At 34.2% G+C, this 19,817-nt stretch overlaps 2 protein-coding genes across 3 annotated transcripts in view; one reads left to right on the top strand and one right to left on the bottom strand.

Annotated features, from left to right (window-relative positions):
• Positions 1-19,817, top strand: part of LOC143192873 (tyrosine-protein phosphatase non-receptor type 13) — a 218,237-nt gene that overhangs the window by 6,188 nt on the left and 192,232 nt on the right. The gene's annotated exons all lie outside the window — the stretch shown is intronic.
• On the bottom strand, positions 748-18,835 carry LOC143192921 (uncharacterized). The gene is made up of 2 exons (XM_076398758.1): positions 18,695-18,835; positions 748-1,162 (listed from the first exon to the last, which is right to left on the bottom strand). Exon 2 carries the CDS (start codon positions 1,140-1,142, stop codon positions 894-896), a length of 249 nt encoding a protein of 82 aa, XP_076254873.1. The 5' UTR covers positions 1,143-1,162; positions 18,695-18,835; the 3' UTR covers positions 748-893.

The following is a 19,817-nucleotide window of genomic DNA, read 5'->3' on the forward strand; positions in this document are numbered from 1 at the left end:
CTATTATTAATTTGTCTAGCTTTTTTTCTGGTACATGTTATCTTTTAGCTGTTGTGTTTAGGTCATCCATATTATCTAGTTAAGTCTTGAACGTTTATTTTTAACCTCAGTGTCCAAAAAGTTTAGTAATTCTCCGTGAATCTTTCTATCGGGTAATGCAACTCAAAAAAGTCACTATCATGTTCTTTGTCTTTTTTAAAATTATTGTACTCTTTGCCTATGATGAAATCGTTTTCGTTAATATAAAGTTTTGGTAAATTAGTTTAATGCGTTTCTGTAAACATATTTCCTTTGGTCTGTGTAATAATTATGTTTAAACATTTTTTTTGGGTTCTAGTCCTCTATAGTAAGGATATCTTTTAATCTATGTTTTCATGTTTAATTTATATTTATTATGTTAGAAAATAAAAATTAAAACATGTTTTTATAATTTTAAAATATTGTCTCTTTAAAGGACATTTCTCTCCTAATTTTTGCTGTTATATGTTCACGCCATGTGTTAGATATCGTATGGATTTGAAATTTAAACCCGAATTGTTTTTGTACAAGCGCATCGAGCAAATAACGCGCATACGTATATTTAACACGATTTCCGTTTTGTTTAAATTCGAACTAGATACATGGAAACAGCATTTCCATAAAAGTTTCCTTGTGGCTGATATTTTTCGATTCTATAGCGCAACAAATAGGAATCGCGTTTGTTTTATGTCTTTTTAAACGTAACAAAGCGTCTATGATCGCCGGTTTCTTAAATTTGTTGTTCTTGTATTCGTTTTGGAGATAGTCGTTGAAACTATCTCGAAAATAGTCGTCAACTAATTTAAAAATCCCCACGCTGTACACGAACATGGCGCCGACGAATATAAACCACCGGAACACGAAAGAAAACATTTTTAAGATTTATTGTAGTCCATGTACGAGTAGTAGAAAGCGTCCATGGTCTGTTTCATTTCGGGCCAGCTAATCAACAGGAAGCAGACGAGGGTGTTGCCGAAAACGAACAGCTTCAACGTCTCCCATCCATCCTCCGACCTCAACCACTTGGTGAATCCTTGTTCTTCGTTGTCCGACTCGTTCTCGTCCTCTTCCCTTCGTGGAGAGTTCTTCGATTTCGTAGCGGCTCGTTTGGATTTGGATTTCATGTCTGATTATAACGGCATTCCTGGAAAAGATGTGTTTTATGGCCATTATTATCTGGTGTAACACAGAGATGATTGTAAATTGGTTTATGGATAGGATTACAAGGTTTATTACATTCATAACAAAACGTAACGTGATAATGCGACCTATTCTCATTTCGTTGTTCCAGGAATTATTTTTCTACCGCCTGCTGGATTACTGATAGATAACAATGTTTTTAGAAGGTTTTCGAAAACGAATATGTTTTTCTATCAGATTAAATTTAAATGATATTTTGCTGACTTTTCTTCGTTTAGCCCATTTAGCAATTAATTGAGAAATATATAAATATAGAGTGTCCCAAAATGTACGCACGATTTGATTTAAATATGTAAGTTAATTTGAAATTTAACTTTATTTTTCAATATCGAATCTTTATATTTTATTTCCGACAGTGTATGGTCGTTGTAATATTCAACAGGAGTTGTGTATACTTCAGTTGCAGAGTTTTTTTGGCTATAATAAAAAGTTTATATATTCAGTATAAGATAAATAGTGGAAATAATTCAACCCTAAAATCAGATGTACCCAACATTTGAAAAATGCATTTGACATAGTAAGAAGAGAAATATTTTGGGTTATATTAAGAATAATTAAGAAAACACTGAAGGATAAATATGTGAAATATGTGTATAAAAATATGAAATAGAAATGAAATGAAAAAATGAAAAATAAAATAGAACTGTTGGAAAGGAGCTTCTGCAGATAATGTAATAATAAACAACTGATCGGAATATGACAGATGGAATATGAGACTAATATAGTAAGCGATGATAATGAGTAAAAACAAGACGAAAATAATGCTGATGGGGGAGCCTGAATAAATAACTATCCAAACTGTCAAAATACAACAAGTAAATGATTTTAATATCTGGGCATAGAAATCGAAGATGATGAAAGCCAGGTAAAAAAAAATGGATATCGGAATTGGGAAAACCATGAATTTACAAACTGAGACAAGCAACACATTAAACATCTTGATGGCATATGTGAAAAATGCTTTGAATAGATTATATGTACATTATACGTACATAGTATTACTTGTACATATACTTGTACATATACAGATCTATATACAAGTATAAATATTAACGATTTTCTTTCGTCATATATATTTTATTCTATTAGAAGAAATCTACAGGATAGTGAATTTGATGTTGACGATAAACACATAATAAATCATCGAACACAAATTATCGTTATAGAAGTAAAAATGCAAACTAGTGATTCAATAAAATAAGAATGTTGCAGTTATTTCGACTACTTGTAATGGTCAATGAATCATAGACAGAAAGTCCTTATTTTCTTAAGAAGAAAAAAATTAAGTCGAATATTAGGAAAGGCTCAAAAAGTAGCAGCATTTTTTCGGCAGTAGATCTATGTGCTTTTGCAACAGAAGAAAAAGGTGTAACTAATAACGAACAGTACTTTAAAGAAATATATTACAACAGTTTCTCAAAATAAAGATTCAAATATACAAAAAAAATAACTCTATATCCTATAGTTTACTTATAAAGAAGAAACGCTATGAGGTGGCCATATGTTGTATCCCACCTGTCGCATTTAAATGTAGGCCCTTATAATTATCACCTATTGAAGGCACCAGAAGATGAAACAACTTATGGTTTATCAATAATTTGACAGATAAAAACAACAATGGCACAAACAAAATCCCACAAAGTACGTTCACAATATAACACACAAAATTTAGCTTAATACCTCGGAAATGCACTCTTTCGAACAAGAAAAATAATTTTGAAAATCGGTCAACATTTGACGGAGAAATCGGCAAACATACATTTCAAAAATATATGCAGGCGAACATAGAACGTCCTCCTTTTTCGAAGTCGGTTAATAAAAAGCCAAACTAAAATGGGAGTATATAAAACAATTCTTGTATGTGATGTTGTTAAGTGGCCACAAGTAAGATACAAACTGCAAAAATGAAATACCTCAGAAGAGTCAGAAGTGTAACTGAGATGGATTGGATTAGAAGTAAATAAATCAGCGGAAAGGAGACAACTCAGTTGGTAGGGGCACTTACAGATTATGGGGGACACAAAAGAGGTACATGGAGCAATGTACATGGGGTAAGAGAGAATAGAAACTAAACATAACAAACCCTCACAACCATGTGGCACAAAAAGTTTTTTTTATTATATACGGTATATTTAACTTAATTATAACCCAGTCAAAATATGAATGAAATAGAATGAAAATCAACACCTTTTTAGTTCAGAACAGTGTTCCTTCTAATTTGAGTAATACATTTTGTGCTAATCTATAAATACGATTTTTTTTCTAGGTAATTATTTGTTGTAAGTTTATTTTTAGGTGTATATGTGATCTGATACTAATCTGATGATTAATTATGTTTCGTTTCGTAAAACTCCCTTAATACCTCTAAAAACTATCTCTAAAATAATTCAAATAATTTGAAAAAAGATATATTAGCACAGTAAAGCTTTTTCATATCTTAAAATAACTCAAAATTTTGGCATATTTTTATTACAGTTTGTTCAATAATTATTTAATTTCTAATGTTATCGATATCATAATTAAATTACGAATACATCAATTAATATAATTTCCTAGGAAATGAAAGGCCTTTAAACAAAGTTTAACCTTAAATAATAAAGCGCACTGACTCACTAATTACTGTTTTAAATTATTCATGGACAGACATCATTAGGCGAAACTAAAGTCAATTGGAAACATCTAGGATCTCGAATTCTATATGAAGTATAAAATATTCCTTTTCAAAATGTTTACATTCTCAACTTCTACTCTATGGATGTTTTTTTTAATTCAAAAATCACAAAGTGCAAAAATATATCTGCAAATATGCAATATTCTCTGCAAAAAACATTAGCTAACATCTTTAAAATAATATTTTATGAAACATGATATCTGATGCTTATACTTTGAGCTTACTTCTTCAGGCATCCTATAATGATTCTATTAGCAGTATGTGTGTGTGCGAAATGCTTTCTCAAATTCATTTTGAGGCCCAAGCGTCCTGTTGTCTCTCCACTGCTTTTCAACATAATAATGAAGGTAATTATGTGAATAACAGGTCAATTGAAAAGTCCTCGGCTTACCATAATGAAACACATTTTTTTTACAAAAGGTCAAGTTTTTCAAGGGTGATACACTGATTATAGCGACCCTTCAACTTTTCGATACCAATTTTGTAGTACGATTTGTCTTTTTCTTCAAAATAGGCCTCAGTTTCGGCGACCACCTCTTTTTTCGACGAAAATTTCTTCCTAGCGAGCATTCTTTTGAGATCTGAGAACAGGAAATAGTCGCTGGGGATCAGATCTGAAGAATATGGTGGATGAGGAAACAATTCTAAGCCTAATTCATGGATTTTTGCTATCGTTTTCACTGACATCCTTTTTCACCCCTTCCTTTTTTAAGGTAGTCAATGAAAATTATTTCATGCGCATCCCAAAATACAGACGCCATAACCCTGCCAACCGATTGTTACGTTTTCCCACGTTTTTGAGCGGGTTCATCGTGTCTAGTCCACTCGGATGACTGTCTATTGGGCTTCGGAGTGAAATAATGGAGCCATGTTTCGTCCATTATCACATATCGACGCAAAAACTCGGTTTATTACGCTTGATCATCTTCAAACACTGCTCCGAATCATCACCTCGTTGACGGTCATTGAGAATTATTTTGTGGATTTTTAAAATATTTTCGTCGGTAACAACCTCTTTTGGGCATCCACTGCGTTCACCGTCGTCGGTGCTCATTTCGCCACGTTTAAACTTAGCATACCAGTACATGATGGTTGATTTTCCTGGGGCAGTGTCCGGAAACTCGGCATCAAGCCAAGTTTTTGCTTCAACTGTATTTTTTCCCTTCAAAAGGCGATATTTATCAACACGCGAAATTCCTTTTTATCCATTTTTTTCACAATAACAAACGTTGCCTCACACAAAATGCTGTAATATTTGTGTAAATGATGTAAAATTTATACACGCATCTTTTGAGGGTTGGGATTAACTAAAAATCATATGGATTTAATATAGGATAGCAGCGCCATCTATGTGTCAGGTCGGCGACTTTTCAATTGACCTGCTAGTTTTTAAAAACAGACATGGCATTCAGTATGGTGCTTCAAACTCTTTGACCGATCTGATGTTTCCTAATGATAGCTATATTCGCTGTTATAGATGTTGAGATTTCTATACTTCTTCATGATATAGTTCATATTGTCAGTGTCATATGACTTGAGAATTAATAGAGAAAATGCCAAAATATTGACAACTGACCAATGGACCTCTATTGTAAATTTCAACTGGCTCCAGTTATACTAAGAGCAGGAATTTAAGCACTTGCGATCAAGAGAAGAAAGTAGCATCTATCGCTGAAATGATAAATCGAGTCAGCCAAGCTGCACGAGTTTTTACTTCTTTGAGATATAATGTAATCTAAAAAATAGGAGGCTAACGTTGTCCAAGGTTCAAACGAGTTGGTCGAAAATTCTAGTGGAGTTTAAGTTCTACGGTCCCAACAACAAACTATTACTTGAGAAGTAAACAGTATTCCTGAGTGTCGGCTATGGATAGTTAATGGTCATATAACTGATCTGTAACTAACACAATCATACTTTGATGACGTTTGAATGAAACACCCTGTAGATATTATTGAACGAAGTTTGGCGAAGGTGCTATATACCAGGGTCACTATTTATATTTCAAGAATAGGAAAAAAAAATCAACTACTTAAGCTGCAAATATATTTCTATTATTTTTCAAAGTACTCGCCATGATGATCGATACACTTTTGCATACGCTTAAACCAATTTTAAAAGCGTTTATTCCATTCCGAATGAGGTATCTTCAAAACATGATTTTTGAACGCTTCAATAGCTTCTTCGGGCGATGAAAATCGTTGACCACGCAGTTTATTCTTCACGGATGGGAACAAAAAGAAATCATTGGGTGCCAAATCAAATTTTGAGTGCAAATAGTCTCTTGTTTGTTTTCCTTATTTCACCGAAGACTTCCTGCAAACAAATGGTTATGTACCAATCAGAATTTACTGTTCTACGATCCTCCAGAGGCACTGTTGCAATAAGACCAGTTTTCCCGAAGAAACAGACCACTTTGAAGTGCTTCGTTCGCGAGCAACTTTTGTTGGATTTGGTTCATCTTGGGACACCCATACAGTGGACTGCTGCTTACTTTCGGGCTCATAAAAATATATCCTTGATTCGTCACCTGTTACGATTTTACAAACCTCTTTCGGAGCACCGCGATTGAATTTCTTAAGCATTTCTTTGCACCAATCGACACGATCCTTTTTTTGAACAATTGTCAAATTGTGTGGGATCCAACGCGAACATAACTTTCGCACAGCTAAGTGTTCTAAGTTGTAATGTAAAATCGCATATATGCTGGTGGAACTAATGCTTAGGGATGCCTCAATCTCACAATAGGTGACATGACGATCTTGCTTAATCATTTCGTACACAGCATCGATGTTTTCTGGCACAACAGCCGATTTTGGACGAACTTCACGAAATTCGTCGGACAGCGAACTACGACCACGATTGCAGTCACTAAACCAACGATACACGGTGGTTTTTGATGGAGCTTCATAGCCAAAATTCCGTTCAGATTCAGTTCCATTTTTTTCGAACTTTCAACTAAATATGAAATAAACAAATAGCGTCCGTGCGACAAAATGTTCTGAGTACGTATATCGTCAAAAATGTCAAACTTTATGATGGAACCACCAGATGGACTCATACGATAACAGTGTTGCCAATTCTCGAAATTTAAATAGTAACCCTCGTATTTTTGGACAAAAATACCATCTTTTTGCAGGGATTTTTCAATTTCTCGTTTAATTTATTAAAATAATTATTAAAAAATATATTTAAGTTTTATAAATAATCAATCCGAAATAATCAGCAGTCTCTTATTAATGGGCTAATTCATATTATCGAAACAGTATAATTAATAAAGTTTATGGCCTGTGTAGTTCGTAATGTTTTATTGCTGCGAATCTGAATTGCAATTTTCGATAAATCACTGCTGGTTTATTTAAACGAAACTGCATGTGATACCTGTTTCATTATTATTGATTCATTTGGGTACAGAATTCAGTTAAAATATTTAATAGTTTTTGTTGTTTAGGGTAAATGAAACGTCCTTTTTTGTGATCGTCAAAGGTAACTCGTCAAATTGTTTTATCATATTTTAAATTAAAATATATGTGTTTTTTTATTAATTACATCTTACATTAGATATGCTTAGTACAATCTTAATTTACAAGTTAATTTATTACTGCTCTTCTATTGTACATAACCATTGGTAATTAATCGCTTTGTACAACTTTGTTTTGGGATTTATCGCTGAAGCTCCTCTCTCAGGTTCTTGGTGGTAGACAAGGATGGTCCAAGAACCCTTTTCTGTACACCGATTCGCTGAGTATATCGGGGTGGGAAACACTCTTCCAGCTAGGAACTCACTCACTCTGATAAAACCTGTGCGTTTCGGACTGTTGAGGAATTCCTGAATATTCCACGATTTCGGGTCTTCTTGATATTTATGGTTATGGGTGCCATAAGGTGTTCTCTACCAGTTCTAACATCTGACACGTTTCGTCTAGTCTCGGTACTTGAACCCTCGTTATCCGAAAGACTCGGCAACGAGCCGATGGTAATCCTCTTTGTTGAACACGTATTGAACACAGCCCCTTTTTTGGTTATCTAATTTCACCAGACGTTTAATATAATGCGATGTTATATTTTGTATCAAGCCATAATTATTTTCCCATGTCATAAATATCAGGATCATCGGTTAAAAGTCTAATAAATTAGACCCGTTAACTATACAACCCAAAAGAATTCTACAATTAACGTAACTTAAATTTTACACGACTGTCCCAACTATTAATTATTAAAAACTTTAAATTTAACTTTAATTTTAAAAACTTTATTTTTTAAATTAAAAATCCAACAAGTGGGTTGGATTACTAATTTGTTTGATGTTTAGTGCAACCGCATTTTTGCACCCCTTAGGTCCAAATTGGCTTTATGATTGACTGATAAAGAAATATCTTTGATATTAGGTCAAATTGAGAGTATCTTCGGACTAACCGGTACAGTTGCTTGACTTTGAGTCTAATCTGCACTGCTTTTTGTCTAACTTGAGCTGTATTTTCCAGTGTCTAGTCCATTTGTGGATCTTGACTGCCACTTGTAGTTTTTCTATAGCCGCAGGCAGAGATATATTTTTTGCCATGGTAATTGTTTCTTTGGCAAATGTTCCAAGTACTGTTTCTTTTGTTGTTGGTATATCAGCAGTATAGAGCAGGTGCACAATCCCTTAAAAAATACATTACATAGATAAAGACATTGCCCTGAGAAATCTCATCTAATGAGAAAAAAAAACACAGGATTGAAGCCCAATATATAAAGGAAAGAAATAATAAATATAGTGGAGTATATTATGTAAGATAGGAACATATTCATACGCCCATTAAACATGCAGCCTCAAGTATCCAGCTTGTGTATATAGATCAAATAAATTAGAAAATATAATGTAAATCAATCGTAAATATTGTTTGCATGTATTTTGATTCGCGACATATATTGGTCAAAATTTGAATCTTTGAACTATGTAAAACAAATTCTTTGCCAAATTCGAGATCATCAGCCTTGAATTTGCCAAAAATGGTTAAGCATTAATTACCGTTCTTTATATAACATTAAAATTTTATATTTTCTCGAATATTTGTAAAGCATTTTTATTGTAAATGGCAAACGTTTATAACTGATTTCTGAAATTAGATATATTTAACAGGTCAACTAAAAAATCCCCGGCACATAGATGGCGCTATTAGAATTAAGTCCAGTTTTAGTTAGCCCTAACCCTCAAAAGATGCGTGCATAAATTTGACAGCTGTCGCATATAGCATTTTGAATGAAGCAACTTTTGTTATAGTGAAAAAAATTGATAAAAAGGAATTTCGCGTGTTGCTAATATATTGCTTTTTGAAGGGAAAAAATACAATTGAAACAAAAACTTGGCTTGATGCCGAGTTTCCGGACACTGCCTCAGGAAAATCAACCATCAAGGATTGGTTTGCTAAGTTTAGACGTGGTGAAATGGGTACCGAAGACGGTGAACGCAGTGGACGCCCAAAAGAGGTTGTTACCGATGAAAATATTAGTAAAATCCACAAAATGATTTTGAATGACCATAAATTGAAATTGAATGAAATAGCAGACACTCTAAAGATATCAACTGAACGTGTACATCATATCGTTCACGAATATATGGATATGAGAAAGCTCTGCGCAAAGTGGGTGCCGCGCGAGCTCACTTTTGACCAAAAGAACGACGAGTTAATGATTCGGAGCAGTGTTTGAAGATGATCAAGCGTAATAAACTAAAGTTTTTGTGTCGATATATGACAATGGATGGAACATGGCTCCATCATTCCAATCGACAGTTATCCGAGTGAACTGCACACGATGAACCCGCTACATAGCGTGGAAAAACGCAACAGTCACCTGGCAAGGTTATGGCGTCTGTAGAATAATTTTCATTGACTACCTTGAAAAAGGAAGGACCATCAACAGCGACTATTGCAAGGCGTTATTGGGCCGTTTGAAGGACGAAATCGCCGAAAAACGTCCGCATTTGAAGAAAAAGGAAGCGCTGCTTCACCAAAACAATGCACCGTGTCACAAGTCAGTGAAAGCGGTGGCAAAAATCCATGAATTGGGCTTCGAATTGCTTCCTCATCCACTGTATTCTCCAGATCTAGCTCCCAGCGACTATTTCCTGTTCTCAGATCTCAAACGAATGCTCACTGGGAAGAAATTCTCGTCAAATGAAGAGGTGATCGCCGAAACTGAGGCCTATTTTGAAGCAAAGGACAAATCGTACTACAAAAATGGTATCGAAAAGGTAGAGGGTCGCTATAATCAGTATATCACCCTTAAAGGGAATTATGTTGAATAAAAAAAAACTAATTTTGCCAAAAAAATGTGTTTTACTATGGTAGGCCGGGGACTTTTCAATTGACCTGTTAGTATTTAGATTGATATATCATGTATTATATTTATTTATACAGATATGATAAAGTACGTGGAAATTTGATATACCAACTTGTTTTTATTACTCCCCAACAGTGATATAAAGGTTAACCGGAGGCTTGGAGTGTTCACGCCCTCAACAGTCAATCCACAAAAAAACAAACGCAACCTCATCTGCCAAACCGGCGATTGTTAAAAGAACCAGCACTGAATAATCCGAGCGTATATATTAGAAATATGCGAAAAAGTATTCACGTTTTTAGCATTCAAATATATATTTCAGCAACAACAAATTTAATCTTTATTTATTTATTGTATTTTAGAGTTTCCTTTTTATTAACTGTCTAACGACTACTGATTACCGCTATTCAGTGCAGTTGCAAGACGCCAAAAATATGCTCGATAAAATCCTCAGCAAATTAACATGTAACAGTAAAAATGCTTACTTCTCTAAGGAATTTTGCTGGCAAGAGGGGACCTCCATTCCTGTTCAGTTCCAGAACAATTTCTGTTCCTGTTCAGAGTAACTGAATCAAAACAAGCAAAGCAGTAAGACAACGCTTACCGGTTTATAACCTCTTATCACATCACTATTGTCTTGAAGAATTTTGCATACGTTTGCCAACCGAACGACTTTGACAGGCTAGTTTGTTTACATATTTGATTGTATTGGACAGCATTGTATCTCTTTTTAACTAGATTTTTTTTTATTACTCTTCGTGAGTCCACAATCTGCCCTATTGGCAATAAGTATTTCTTCTGTTTATATTAAATATACATGGCATGTAGAAAATCACTTTATTAAGCAATCTTCTGTATAAAATATTATCTTAATTAATTAGTCTTATTCTAATGCTTACTCTAAACTCTACATATGTCCAGTAATCAGATCAGGTGGTGTTAAACGTTTTAGTCTACGCACTTCACTATCACGTCGCATATTTAGCTGGTTAGCGAGTACATTGGGATGCACTGACACTCTTTCGAAGTACTTCACACAAACACGTTGGATTACACTCGTTATAGGTTCTAGAGGAATATCGCGTTGTATCACTTTATTTGAAATATAGTACGGAGCATCAACAATGGCACGCAACACCTTATTTTGGAACCGTTGAATGATGGATATATTAGATTTGCTAGCGGTACCCCATAGTTGAATTCCATATGTCCAAATGGGCTTGAGTATAGACTCATACAGCAATACCTTGTTATCTAATGATAACTTGGATTTGCGCCCAATGAGCCAATACATTTGATATAATTTTAGTCCCAGTTGTTTCCGTTTAGAGAGTATGTGCTTCTTCCAGGTTAGGCGTCGATCTAAATGCATACCAAGATATTGAACATGCTCTGCTTGGGGGAGTTGACGATGATTGATATTTACTGGTGGACATGTTCTTCTACGCAGGGTAAACGTTATATACGTGGATTTTGATTCATTGGCTTTAATGCGCCATGTCTTCAACCATAATTGTATTTGCTCCAGGTGGGTTTGTAGGTTTATTGATGCTGTGACTGGATCTTCATGGGATGCTAAGATTGCTGTATCGTCTGCATATGTTGCCACAGTAGTTATTTTTGTGGTGGGCAGATCAGCCGTATACAGAAGATACAGTACTGGACCCAGTACACTACCTTGCGGAACTCCTGAATATATGGGATTTAATTCGGTATGTTCATCGCCTTGATTTACAATAAAATGTCTGTCAGTGAGATACGATTTTAGTAGCTGATAGTCCGGATGAGGGAGAAGTTTCTTTAGTTTAACCTGCAAGCCCGTATGCCATACTTTGTCAAAAGCCTGAGATATGTCTAGGAAAGCAGCCGAACAATATCTTTTCGCATTTAGGTCAGCGTTTATTTGGTTTACAAGTCTATGCTCTTGTTCTATAGTCCCATGCTTATTGCGAAAGCTAAACTGATGTTCTGGAATAATTTTTCTTTTTTCTATTATATAGTTTAGTTTTTTTATGTATAATTTCTCGAAAACTTTCGAGATTATTGGTAATAAGCTTATAGGTCGGTAGGAGGTCACATCTTCTGGTATTTTTCCTGGTTTAAGTATCATTAATACTTTAGCTACTTTCCAGATACTAGGGAAGTAATTAATTCGTAGCATAGCATTAAATAATTATGTTAATAGTTTTACAGCCTTTTCTGATAGTTCTTTTAAAATTTTGCCAGTAATTAAGTCATAACCAGGAGCTTTTTTAATATTAATCGCTCTCATTATTGTATCTTTAACTTTTTTGACCGTTAATTTCTCGTGCGGTAAATCCATTTGAAATGGCGAATCTAGAAAGCTAGTAATTTTATTTTCGTCATCTTTATGTAGCTGAGACTGGAAAGGTTTAAAAACATTTTTTAAGTGTTTTGAGAAAATGTCGGCCTTCTCTTTATTGCTTCTCGCCCAATTATTTTCGCTTGTTTTAATAGGTGGGTTATGCTGCTGGGATCTCCTAAGCTTTTTTGTTGCTTTCCACAACGAATAGTCTGTAGCCTCAGTTGATGTCAAGTTTTCTAGGTATTCTTGAATGTCTTGGTTTTGTTCAATTTGGATTTGATCTCTCAGCTCTTTTATGGCCCTATTAAATTTTCTTTTATTCTCTTCAGTCCTTTGCTGTTGCCAATTTCGTCGTAACTTTCTTTTTTTCTGCTATCTTTTTCTGTATTGTACATGATATATGTGTATTTTTTCTTGGAAATGTTTCACTGTTGGGAGTCGCGGAATATGCTTATGAATATATGCTTTTAACTAGAATGAAATGAGAAGGAAACTGCTGTCTGATTCTAAAACGAATTTACAAATTGGGGTAGGCAATACATTAAACATATTGATGACGTATGTTCACAGCAAATTTGGATATACTATAGTTTTTTAAGTTACTGTAGAGAAAGATTGTAAGTTAGTCAGCGACGACTAGTAATAATATTTCCACGCATTTTGCGTAAACGGATTAACAAATAATCCGAGCATTAGTATTCAAATTTAAATTCGGCTTTTTGCCAGGAACTTTCGCACAATAAATCTCGAACAAGGCGTCCCGATATTGTTATGGGATCGAGGAAAAACGTCCGATACTGCCGATAAATATCAATCCATATCGGGAGCCGTCAATCAGGAAAATTAATTTGGAACGCGTGCTGTTACAACTCCTTCTGGGCGCGGCCAAGGAAAAGAAAACATTTCCTATACCCCGGACTGTCAGCTGTCGTTCCGTATCGTCGTGGGCTTATCCGGAGGACCTACTCTCGATTAATCATCGGCCCTCGCATCAAACTGACAACACCTCGATGGGTTTTCGTTCGAAAATATGGCGGGGTTGTCGAAGATGTAAAGAAGAATGATATAATTATGGAGAAAATCAACAGATTTTTATCCGTCCATCCGTCTTGTCGTGTCTTCATGTATAAGCGTCTTAATGGATGATCGGAAATTAATTTAGAAAGTACTCAATCTGTCTAATAATAGGTTGGGGAAAAAGTATTTTCCGAATTTTTTTGTGCGTGTTTTTTAATGAGGATTTGTTTATGTAGCCTTCATCTCGATATTTCTCGGGCACTCGACAAGGTGTGGCATACTGGACTGCATGTTAAATTGAAATAGCTTTTGCTCCATGCGCACTTTCAACTACTGAAATCGTATCTCACAGACAGACATTTTATTGTCAATCAGGGTGATGAATACACTGATCTGCATCTCATATATTCGGGTCTTTCGCAGGGCAGTGTTCTGCCGCGTTCGCCTATATATATATATATATATATATATATATATATATATATATATATATATATATATATAACTATCCTGACATGTAGAAGATCACTTCAGTAAGTGATCTACTGTACAACTTATAATCTAAATCTTATTCTATAAATATTCATATATATATGCTGTTTTGGTCGATGGCCTCCTCTTCTAGTAATCCCGTTGTTTCTTGTCATTGTGGGTCGTGTGAGATTTCTGAGCGAAAAACTTCACTGAACTATGTAAATGGTTTTACTGTCTTTAATCTTGTGAGTAAGCCATCATTATCTAGTAGCTGGAGAATCTTAACATCGATATGCCAATGGAGCCTCTGTTCATGTCTTTGAGCATGGTCTTTGTGCAGATTACGAATGTACCATGGAGCATCAAGAATACCCCACAGTACCTTGTTTTGGAATCTTTCTATAATATATCTGTTGTTTTGGTTGGTACAACACTAGGGTTAAACACCACACTGGTGAACATAAATGCTCTATATAAATATTTGTAAATATATCAGATAAATACAATACACGTCGCACATACATGCTAATTTGGGGTTGTTATATATATTATTAAAACAGAATCGAATATATTTCTTTCAATGTCACGTTTTTTACACGTTTTATAATGTGCCTGTGTGTGTATAATATATGCCTGTGAGTAACAAGAGTAACGGTACTAATGATAAAGCTAATGATTTTATTTTAGCGAGCAGCGACGAGGCTAAGTGATGAACCATAAACATCAAAAATGGAATTAGAGTTAATCAACTTCCTAAACGATGAAAGCAAAATGCTTACCATTCTTCAACGCTATCTAAATATACATGGAAGAAGAAGATTGAGAAAAAATGTTTCCTTTAGCAGATTTTTTATGACCCAACAAGAAGCTATTTCATAGTACTTAGAGAAAAAATATAGTGTTCATGAAAGGACATTTTTCTTTTAATGATTAAAGCCTGGTTGGATTAGTTCTATTCTATTTACATAATCTAACATTGAAAGTATTGTTTAATTATATCAAATGGTAGCAGGACTTTTGCTCCACGTTGTATAATAGATTCACTGAATAAAAATGACTAAAAATATGCATCTTTAAGATGGGGCCACTGCAGACACAGCACGTTCAACTATTCAATTATTGAATGACGTTTTTCCACAAAGTCTTAATTTCGCGAAGCGGCGATTTAGCATGGCCAGCCAGATCTCCGGATTTAACAGCACCAGACTTTTTCTCATGGGATGTTTTAAAACCAACAGTTCATGTGAATAAGCCCCAAGCGATTCAAAGTCTTAAAGACAATATTCGTCACGAAATTGAAGAAATTCAGCCTCAGATGTTGCAGGATGTCATGAAAAATGCCTTAAAAAGAGTCGAAATTTGCATAGCGAATCACGGTTACCATTTAGCCGATACAATTTTTCAATCATAACGGAAAAAAAATGTAAACACCAAATATACTTTTTATCAAAACAGAATTTACTTATATTTTCGTTGGGCAAAGATATAGGCAATCAAAATGGTAGCGAGACTTTTGCCCCACGTTGTACATGCAACAAATCATGTTCTTTGCCTAGCTGTAGAAGGGTATTGAAGTTTAAAAATCAGTTATATTTTTTCGGACATTAATATTACCATTAAACCGTTCATTGAAAAGGAGAGGCGAATATTATTAGCAATTATTCAGACAAACAACGAGCCATCCTTGATTACTATACCGATTTATAACAATGATGTTTTTATAGGAACACTAACGATACATTAAACGTAACGAATACCCGTGAAATTATCAAGCAAATGGGGCAAGATGGGTTTTTGTCTTTTATGTGGGTCGCCATTGTGTCGGATATCTTGTTGTCTTTAGCTCCGGTTAAGGCTCGGGACAACTTATCAGCTAAAGAGGGGAGATGTAGCTTACCGGGGATCTATTTATCTAAACGTAATTTTGGAGATTATGGTTTTGCGATGCGAGTTCATTCAGATTAAGAATAGAATCCTCGAAACAACTCAATTTGTTCTGGTTAGAATGATATATTTTTTGGTTTGGTTAATTTTATTAGGTGTATTAGATGCTTATTGGGTATGGATATTTTTTGGCAAATTTCTCTGACCTGGTGTTTTTTCTCAAGTAACATATGAAGGTTTGAAAGAAACTTGTAGACTTTGGTCTATTTTCAAACAGTTTTTTAGGGTAGTTCTTAAAATAAATTAATAGTTTGTGTTTTCTAGACCCTTTCACATTTTATAACTAGCACAGCATAAGGTTCTTCTCTTTTAAATGCATTTATTAACCAGCATCAAATTAATTATCGAGAAAAGACAAGGACGTTGGATTGGCAACCGTTCCGTAGTTACCCGAAATATCTCTTGGTGTAGTTAAGTAGACTTCGAGCAAAAGTATCGCAGCTGAAGCTGTAAAGTCACAAAAAGTGGATTGAATGTAATCAAAGACCCCTAGATATAATCTATTCCAAGTAAGAAATATTCAAGCTTTGAAAAACATCTCTAGTACGTGGATTCTCGACATATGCATCACTGTTCACGGTATAAGGCTACCAAAGGTAGACTGAAATTGCTATGAATTAACAAAGTCTACTGGAATTTAGACAGAAGCTTGCAGTTCATGGTGAACCGCCGCTAGAAGACTGTTGGAATCTGAAGTTACTAAAATTCGAACACCCATTCCATAGAGGATACTATGGAAATTTAGGTAGAAACAGTGTCATTTCAAACATCTTCAAAGGCAAATTGTAACTATAAACAACTGTTAACTGTCCCTGTGGCCGTTTCTTTAGGAGAGCAGTTTTATATAATGCAACGTTATAGCTCTGACTATCTGACTATAAATGGTGAACGAGTTAGATGGGTTTGATCTGTTTTTGAATAGATAAATATCCCCACTGTCGCTTTGTATTGCCGTTCAACAAGTACTCTCTTCTTTCTTTGAATAAAACAGTTTTTATAGTAATTTAATAGTTTTTGTTTTCTAAACCTTTTAACATTTTATAACCTATAACAAGGAATTGTAGAAAACACTCGATAGGGTTTAATTTATACAGTAAAACAGAGCAAACGCGGGCAATGATTTATATTAGATAAGTGAATAACTAACACATCAGATTTCCAAAAAATTAGCTTCTGAATGAAATACGAAACCAGAAGTTCCGGTAAAAATGGATAAAAGTCATGGGGTCTAACACTGCCTGAATCTTGCGGCATCTATTCCCTGTGAAGTGAATTGATGTTGATTTTTAAACGTTTGAAAGGCATCTAAATTAATTTAAAGTCAGAAAATCGGATGCTTCACGAACGGTGGTTATGAGTGGAAATTAAAAATGAAAATTATATATGTTCAAAATATTTTTCAACAGGAGAAAAAGCTGTATTTGTATACGTATTAAACAATAATCTAGAATGGAAAAATTATACATTAAGTATGTACTTTTTTAGTATTAAGTGGGACACATTAGTATGGTTAATGCCTTTTATCTGGTAGGATACAAGGAGCGTATTGTTCTATAAATCACTAAAATCTAGCGATCTCATTCGTGGAGAATGTTACCGAGAAAAATTAATTAAAAATATTATTAACAAAAAAATTGAAAAAGGAATTCATTAAAGGAAATCACTAAAAAGTAAACAAGAAGCTTATTTAACCTATCTATTACAATACCTACCTAAACCTATTCATCTATTTACAATATTATTTTAACTGTACTTTTATATAATTATTATAATGACTATTATGTACATATTTTATTTTAAAACGTATTTTGTCTTAAAAATCTAAGTGAGTTCCTTATTTTTTTCTTGAAGTCGGTTTAATTTTCTTGTTAAAAATATTTTATTTTTCTCTTTTTAGTGTTTTTAGTGATTACTCTAGAAATTACACAATTATTTTCTTAAGTATTACAATGGATAGCCCAAATAAAAGTACAACCCGTATGAGGAAAAATGGGAGCAAATACACAATGATTGAAAATAAGGAATAAGTCTAGGTACTTTGACAAATGTTCCAGTCAATCTAGAACAAAAAAGTTGCTGCCTTGTTGCGAATCGAATCTACGACCTCCGCGTGTGAGCTGAGCGTTCTAACCAATATAAACCGTTGCCTACAACGTCTCATATGATATGGTTAGTGCTTAAATAATAAACTGAATGACTTTTACACTATACTCCAATATCTGATTATTTTAGATAAAACATATGTGAAAACATTGTACGTGCCTTTGAAATTTGAGGTTTTTCCTCGATTTCCTCCCTTCCCCCCAACAGATATTAACTAGGTTCCAATGGTATCACCTCGGAAGTGCACTCTTTCGAATGAAAAAAGAATTTTGAAAGTCGGTTCACAACCTCCTTCAAGAACTTCCTCCTTTTTTGAAGTGGCTTATATATTTATTGGATAAAAATGGTTGGATTGAGCAACCAGGTGTAGTATGATATTTGAGAAGTATGCGGTAGAAAACTTTATTCTATCGGCTGTATAGGCCAGGACAAAAAACATTTACTTTTTATTTTTACAAATTACACTTAATCATAGATCATAATAAAAATTTATTGAATTTAATTTAATATGGATACTGTTACACAATTGTTAATAGCATAAATAAAACAAAATGTTTCACACCCGATGTTATTTTGAGATATTAAAATAGCTTAAGAACAGAATGACCAAAATCATTTACCTTACTCGAGGAGAACGCCCTTAACTATTCCTGATCGCGATCCCACCGACGTCTAGAACAACAAGCTTCGCCTTGTTTTGATGTAAACATTCTGTTCGACGTTCGACTGCTCCGTTCAGCTCGACTCGTCGTCATTCAAATCCGATTAAGCCACAAAATGGATTTTCGACCTAACAAATCCCGTTAGGAAAAGACAGGAAGCCCCACACCGTCACATCGATGAACGTTAATTTTCCCATTCTCAACCGCCAACCAACCCCCCTCCCACCGCCATACATCCCCGAAACGCAATTCGGCGTCATTCGCGGAAGTTTAATGGATAGACTTGACGGTCGCAAAATGGTTCAGTGCTCGGTTAGGAATGATTTTGTAGCCTTAAAGTATCGATATTTGATTATGAGTATCTTAATTGGCATTAGAACGCTTAAGTGTTGAGTTGTATATGTTATTTTCCTTCTTACCAAAATATTTTGAGTTTAAAACTTTTTTTTGTCAAATGTCGATGACAAAAATTATCATAAAAAGGATTAATATAATTTTATTTATAGTATAGTCATTTTCTTACGTGAAGAGTTTCATTTTGGATGTAATATAAATCATCATTTTTGTGTTTGGCCAAACAGACGTAGGTTGCAATGGTTTGGAAATGTCTGTCGAATAAAACAAATTTCTCACATACTGTTGTACCGAAATCAACATATTAGATGAAAGACGCAGTAGATAGCTTAAAAACAAATATATATATATATATATATATATATATATATATATATATATATATATATATATATTACTAGTAATATTTGGTAATGTTGGAAAATTATTTTTTCCTAGTGGCTATGGATTGATGATGATCCAGTGCCTATCTATTTGTAGCTGATTAATGTTCATTGCAAATTTTGTAAATCCCTGTATAAATATTAATTTTAATTTTCGAGTTTGTGCATGTTGGCATCACTGCACTCTTATAACTGCTGTCAGCTGACGGCGTTGCATTAAAAATTATTTGAAACTTACTTATGTGCTCTGATTGTGCTTCGGAATGTGTGACCATGCAGAGAGAATGTTGCAAGGTTAGTTCAAAGTGTTTCTGTTACGTATATAGATGTTATATGCTCGGTTA

This window comes from Rhynchophorus ferrugineus, unplaced genomic scaffold (assembly GCF_030347505.1).
Source record: "Rhynchophorus ferrugineus isolate W39M unplaced genomic scaffold, kcgeb_rfMv2 rfM1, whole genome shotgun sequence".
NCBI lineage: Eukaryota > Metazoa > Arthropoda > Insecta > Coleoptera > Curculionidae > Rhynchophorus > Rhynchophorus ferrugineus.